Source organism: Teleopsis dalmanni, chromosome X, assembly GCF_002237135.1.
Source record: "Teleopsis dalmanni isolate 2A chromosome X, ASM223713v2, whole genome shotgun sequence".
Taxonomy (NCBI): Eukaryota; Metazoa; Arthropoda; class Insecta; order Diptera; family Diopsidae; genus Teleopsis; species Teleopsis dalmanni.
In genome coordinates this window covers 96,475,178-96,482,555 of record NC_051848.1, presented here as the reverse complement: position 1 = coordinate 96,482,555, position 7,378 = coordinate 96,475,178, and the positions used below count along the sequence as shown (strand labels likewise).

Sequence of the window (7,378 nt, the reverse complement as noted above, 5' to 3'; positions counted from 1 at the left end):
TAACGTAATATCTAATCTAATATAACTATAATTTTGTATTGAATTCCAAAGTTTGTAATAAAAACCAAACTGAATTCGCAAATCCAATTACTTTTCTTATAACTTATTTTTACAATAAATAATAAAGTGCATGATATAATAATAACTAAAAACTTAATGAAACCTGTATTTAATTAAAACAAACACAAATTAACTACGTTAACGATTTTCATTATAATATAGTTAATAGATGTGGAAACTAAGTTTCACCGCACACACTCTTGCTACAAGCACATTGTGAGCACTATCAACAAATCTTTTCAGTTTTCAAATAAATTCCATTATTACTACCCATAAAATATTTCTTTGGATTGTATTGGAGAGGATTTTCAGTTTTCTTCGTAGGCAATATACGATAATTCCGCAATATCATTACCAAACCGATCATAATAACCAATCTACTAAATCTATTACCAATACAAAAACGAGGTCCATCGCCAAAGGGTATATATGTAAGACATTGAGTTACGTTTTTCCACTTCCGATGGAGAAAATCGTTCTGGATTAAACTCTTCTGGGTTTGGAAATAATTCAGGATCATGATGCAATGCATCAATAGGTATCAGTACTTCCATACCTTTTTCAATCACATGATTTGTATTCGGTATAACATAATCCTTAATTGCTCTGCGTAATGTAAATGGTACAATAGAGTACTTTCGCATAGTTTCTATATAAAAAAGTTATTTCAATATAGTATCCTTTTTTCGTTTAAATATATCTAATTTTAATATTTACCATTTAAAACCTTTTCCATATATTTCATTTCATTCATTGCTTCATATGTAAATTTTCCTTCATAACGTGCAAGTACTTCCATAATTTCCTCTCTAAGTTTATTTTGGACCATTTGATTCAGAGCCAATTCATATAGACAAAAACTCATTGTACATGAACTCGTTTCAAATCCGGCAGTGAAAAATACATATGCTTGTGCTGTTATCTGCTCCATAGTTATAGGATCTGCCGTTTCTGAATTTTTTAAATCTATAAGCAGGTTTAAGAAGTCCTTTCGTTGTGTTCCAGTCTTCTCACGATATGTTACAGTTTCACGAACAATTCTTAAAAAAAATTCTCCAACATCATCGAAATGGAATTTCATACCCAATTTTCTTGCCAAATCCGGATAAGAAACTATAAACGAGTGCACAAACCAATTGTGTCGGTAACGGAATCCTTTTATACCCATCACCTTGAATTCTGCTTCAGGATTCTTGAGACTATTACAACTTAAACCGAAAGCAACACTACCGATGACATCTACTGCATATCGTGCTATTAAATCTTCAAACTCAATACCCATTTCAAATGAACCGGACTCATGTGCATCTCTCATAACTTCAACTAATTGGGTGGCAACATCAACCACAGTTGGAAACATAAATTTCATTTTTCCCGCAGTAAAGGTTGGAGTAAGTTTAACACGCATATTTCGCCATTTTTCATAATCCAAATGCAATATACTTGCTGATATCGGATCATCCTTCTCATTATAGTAAGTTCCACGATTGGGAAAGTACTCAAAATCCTTGATGAGTACATTTTTTATAAGCTCCAAATCAAGTATGAATATAGAACGTCGTATAAACAGATATAAACCAACATATTTTGCTTTTCCTTTGTATTTCATATAAAAATCGCGAAATATAAGATATAGTGGTTTGGAACGCCTCAACTCTCGAAAATTACCAAAGACAAGTTCCGGTTTATCGTGCAAAATACCACGTTCTGCGAAATAGGAATATCTTTTACGTAGTATAAGATAAATTCCTAAAAGGAAACAAATAGTCGAATAAATCGAGACTAAAAGAAAATCCATAATAATATTGTGCTAATAGAATATCCATATAAAGACTGATGTGGCATGGGCAGTCGAAATATGTTATATACTACAAAATAGGTACTATGAAAATAAATTAACGCCAACAAATGTTATTTTTTAATTAAAACCAATTACAGTTTTTTTAAAAAAATTTAATTAAATCTTTGTTTTATATTTGTACTGTGACGATAATAATAGCCACTAATTTATCTTAAGTATTAAGTGCGCTAATCTATTTATTTTAAATCCTTGCTTTTTTATATGGCATGCCTTTATTATAAACTTGGTTGAGTGTTTTCACATATCATTAAAGTGGGTTAGTATAGCTACTTCTAACAAACTAGAATAATTACCCAGAGAAACATATGAACACCGACTCAGTTTGCAATCGTAGAAGAGGTGTTTGAAAACTAATTAATTTAAAAAAAAAACAATGCACTTTATCAAGTGTAACATAGGTACAGAAAGCGTTTTGCGATTCGACACTGCTTATATATGCATAAATATTCTTTGTGTTTAAATTATATAGAGATTATATCACAATATTTTTACTTTTATTAAGAGTACGTAATATGAACTTAATAGTGACTTAGAAAACAAAGTTTATTGATTAGATTATGCTGGCAGGCCAAAAATGCCACGCATATATCATTAAGGTCCATTGCAATACCAGATCAGAGTCTTATTTTAGCGATTGTGTACATCACTTAGGATGCGCATTTCGTTAGCAAATTTTTTAGGCTTCTAACAGAAACCTTGGATATGTGCTTCAGTCCTGTAAAACTGAATGCCCCCAAGTATTTTTGTCGAGTTCTTGAGAGAGCCAGGCAATTACACAGTAGATACTCCAGAGTTTCCTTTGCATCCGACTCGTTGCATTTCCTACAAGCATCGCTGTGAGTTAGGTTTTGTTTTTGGGCATGTGATGCGACCAGACAGTGACCTGTCAACACACCAATTAATGTTCTGCAGTTCCTTCGGTTAGACGATATAACATCCTTGGTGTACTAATCTAATCTATTCATTGGATCCTTGTTTAAATGTAGTAAAGTAAGAAAAGCAATCCTCAATGAGTTTCAGCTTATCTCAGTTCATCAAACATACGCGTCAATTTATCCAATAATGCAGATATTGTTATATATTTTCAAAACAAATATTGATAACGTTAAGGCTACTTGCAAAAATCTGTAAAGTTTTGTATAATTTAGTCAAAAATTTGGATTTTTTAACATAATCAGAGTTTCTTATAATATTTTAAAGTTTTGTGATTTGCACAACACACTATCTATTTTCACAGAATACAAACTATAACCGTCTTTCTATACGCTCACCGATATGAATGTAATATATCTAAAATATTGATGGATTTTAGTTTTAATTTCGACACATCTCAGTAGTCCATAATTTGCCATACTCTCTTGCAAAACATCATCAAATAAGTCACATTTGTAACAACGACTTTATACAGTGTATAAGAAAAACGTGATGCATTAATTCATCATCGAAATTGAGATTGTAATGTACCACCCTGAACCTAAATTATAGTACATTATCATTGCAACGTTCTAAACAAATGTAAAGTCAAAATTTGTAGAAATCGATATAGTCTAGGAAAGAAAAAATTTTTTTCCATTAAGACCTGCTCACACAGTTCAGAAACTCAATTTGCTACAACAACCACTCTTTTCACAGATCTTTTAGCTCCTCTTAAAAATCTCTAAAAGAAAAGACAATTTCATCAAACAAAGAGGTTATAGTGGCTATACTTCACTAATAGTGAATTCCAGAAATGGTATACGAAAATTAAAGAAAGAATGGAATAAATGCATTGCCACTGACGGAAATGAGTCTCCTTTCAATTTCAGTTCCTGTCACAAAACCAGCGACTGTTAACATGAAAGTTAAGGAGGGAACAAAAGCTTATGATATAATCAGAAACAAAACCAAAAAAGTTCAAAATCTGGCCTGGAACTAATATGTTAAGACGTTCACTACAACAGAAATAACAAAGTACTGAAGTATTTACTAACAACCGAAGCCTTAAAAAAATAAACAATAATAAAAATTTAAGGAAATGAAATTATATAAATAAACGATTTATTTGCAAGTATAAAAAAAAATACACAAATTTACAAACAAAATTTTTATTAGGACAGTACATGCATCCTGCAAAGGTTTATTGAAGAGGATACTTTTATAAAATTTTTATTATAATACAACATTAACATAAACTTAACAGAATACAGTCTTGCATCCACCCTTTAAATTTAAGAAATTTTCTCGGTTCTCAAATAAATTCCATTTCTACTACCCATGAAAAATTTACGAAGGCTAAATTGAAGAGGAATTTCAGTTTTCTTCGTTGGCAAAATACGATAATTCTGCAATATCATTACCAAACCAATCATAATAACCAATCTACTAAACCTAATGCCAATACAAATACGAGGTCCATCGCCAAAGGGTATATAAGACATTGAGTTACGTTTTTCCACTTCCGATGCAGAAAATCGTTCTGGATCGAATACTTCTGGATTTGGAAAATATTCTGGATCATAATGCAATGCATCGATAGGTATCACTACATCCATACCTTTTTCAATCACATGATTTGTATTCGGTATAACATAATCCTTAATTGCTCTGCGTAATGTAAATGGTACAATAGAATACTTTCGCATAGTTTCTATTTAAAAAAATTATTTCAATATAGTATCCTTTTTTCATTTAAATATATCTAATTTTAATATTTACCATTTAAAACCTTTTCCATATATTTCATTTTTTTTTTTGTGTCTTCTAGTTCCGTTTCGGTTTCTAGTGTTTTATTGAGCGAATGTAAGCTCATATGCGTCAACCCTTCAGCGCTATCATTCTGGTTATGGATGCCTCCAGTCCAGGAGATGTTCAAGTTCTAAGATTATTTCTTTTGAGACGTTTGTTCCATGCCGTGAAAATAAAATTATCATCATTCGTCTTTGCGTTTTGCCGAATTATTTTGGTTTGTCACCCGCCTTTCATGCTGTTGCCTACAAAAACCCTCTCCTAAAATGTTTTGATGTTATTTCGGGAGGACAGCGCCATGACCTCAAAATTGCTGACGAAGGTGGAAAGACCTGCGCGCGGATGCAGGTTACCCAATGCAGTCAGATTGGATTGTGGAAGATCAAGGTTCCGATCTGCTCATTCTTTCCAGTTCAGGGCATAGCGCTAGCATATTTGCCTACCAACCCGATTCCCGGTCCATATTAATGGTTTGTTCTGAGCCAGGGCCACTGGCGGCATGGGCGTCTCGTTGAGAGAATGACAATGCTCCGTTGATTTTCCGTATATTTTTCATTGATGCTCAAAAATTAAGCATTTGTTCGAATAGGGCAAAATTAATCACATTTTAACTATTGGGAATATCTGCCGAAGATCTTTGGATTTTTTGACGAAAAGTCTGGATTGGATTTTTTTTGTTGAGCCCTCTCTGCTGAAAAAGCCCTCTTAGTTGCGCATATTTCGGCCTTGGGGCGATGTTGATAACAAAAAAACTCATTAACGTATTATTAATGAGAAAAGATTTTTCGGATGTGCGAGTAAGTGCACATTATTCGATCCAAAAGTGCGCTAACTCAATAATTGAGTGCCTTGGGATTGATTGTAATATTTTCGGGACTGCTCCCGATAGTACAGGATAACTGCGACATGGCTTCGACTTATTGGACCGGCGGCACTAGCGGCGATTTTTATAATGTCACGAACTGGTCGACGGGTGAGTCTCCGACCACGTATCATGACGTTTCCATTTTCGGTACTAGCGCTACTGTCACAGCAGAAGCTGTCGCGAGCACGGTCAGTGCAACGCCGGTTCCCAGCCTGACAATCGGTGGGTACGGCACACTCGACATCACGGCAACGTCCTGCCAGTCCAGCGAAAGCTCTCCTGTCTTCTCGACCAGTGCTTTCCAGGTGTTCCAGTACGGCACGATCGTGATCGATACGCCGTCTGCAGTTCAGCTTGGCGACATCAACGTCATGAACGGCACTCTCACCATCGAAAACAACCGTAGCAACGTTTTCATGGGTGCGGGTTCTCGTCTGAATGGCGGCGGTACGCTGAATCTGGTTGATTCCACGTTTGGTAGCCAGACAGCCAGCATCAACGTCGAAAATTCGATGCACATTACGCTCTCTGGCAACAGCACGATGTACACGGGTTTTCTGACGACGGGTGTCTCTGTTGCATTCGACTCCAAGTCGAGCGAGCAGTTTTTCCTCAATGGTTCGGACGGAACGGTCGACACCAAGTTCTCGGGTGTTTCTTCCAAAACCCAGTTCGGAATCACAGCCAATACGGGCGAGACCCCGCTTTCGGCATCGTATGTCAAGAATACGGACGGTAGTACCAGCCTCGTTGTGCAGGAAAGCGATAACCACACGCTGACCCTGAACAGTGTCACGATGGCTTCCGGATATACTCCGGGTACCCTCGCGATTACTCAGGATAAGAGCGGTAATTATCTTATTTCTGATACGTCCGCGAACAGTGGCAACTCGGGCAACCATTGTGGTGGGCACGGTGGCCACTGGGGTCATCATGATGGAAACTCGAGCGGTCATTCCGGTTGGAACGGCCACGACGGTCACTCGGGATCGAACGGTCATAATGGCTCCAGCACGGGTTGTGGCGGCCATGGCGCGAGCTGGGGCTGGGGCTGGGGATCGGGTGGCTGTGACTACTCCTCTTCCATCAAGCAGATCATTGCGTCCTGGAGCAATGCTTTCTCGTCCTGCAAGGGTTGGCAGTCGAGCAGCTGTGGCAGCAGCAACTGGTTTGGTGGCAACTCCGCCCAGTCCGGTAGCGGCTGGAGCTCTTCTTTCAACTGGGGCCAGCAGAGCGGTTCACAGGGCTGCTTCTCGTCATCGGGACAGTCTTCGTCGCACTCCCAGGCATCTGTGATCCACAACACGTCTCACTGGGGCTGCTAATCGCTCTGGCGATTAGTCTGGTTCCAGGATTGAAAAAGAAGCACCTGGAAACGGGTGCTTCTTTTTTTGTTTCCAGTATGAATGTTGGAAAATAAACCGTTTCAGGAACAACAAACAGAATGTCTGACAGGACGCACGAGCCCACCGGTTTGAGTAGCTCTTCGGGGGATCATATCCCGTCTCTGCAATCACTGCGGGGAATTGCGTCCATAACCGTATTGTTGCGTCATTATGTGCGTTGCTTTCCTGGAGGCGAAACTTTCTGGCTGGCATACCAGAATATCTTTCTGAATTCGCAGGCGGCCGTTGTCGTATTTTTTGTTCTAAGCGGCTTCGTCCTGTCTCCGTCTCTTTTCAGAAAGTCCATAAGCGTGAGTGGGCTTGCCGGATTTTACGTTCGGCGCTTTTTTCGCATTGTTCCGCTGCTTGCAGTCGTAACGGCTTTATCGCTTATTTATGTAAAATCGTCTTTTTCGACCTGGGACGTGCCATTTACCAATTCCTGGTTTGCCGGGTTGCTTCCGCATGGCGTGCCGTTATCGG

The 7,378-nt window shown here is 37.8% G+C and overlaps 1 protein-coding gene and 1 pseudogene across 1 annotated transcript; both read right to left on the bottom strand.

Annotated features, from left to right (window-relative positions):
* Window positions 1-210: 210 nt before the first annotated feature.
* Window positions 211-1,858, bottom strand: LOC119688740 (annotated as a pseudogene).
* A 2,131-nt stretch (window positions 1,859-3,989) lies between these two features.
* LOC119688738 (probable cytochrome P450 6a13) lies at window positions 3,990-4,542 on the bottom strand. Its single transcript, XM_038103407.1, has one exon. It carries the CDS (start codon window positions 4,540-4,542, stop codon window positions 4,129-4,131), a length of 414 nt encoding a protein of 137 aa, XP_037959335.1. The 3' UTR covers window positions 3,990-4,128.
* Between the last annotated feature and the right edge of the window lie 2,836 nt (window positions 4,543-7,378).

Coding starts and splice junctions, on each gene's coding strand:
- LOC119688738 (XM_038103407.1), bottom strand. CDS start 4,542: ATGCGAAAGTATTCTATTGTACCATTTACATTACGCAGAGCAATTAAG.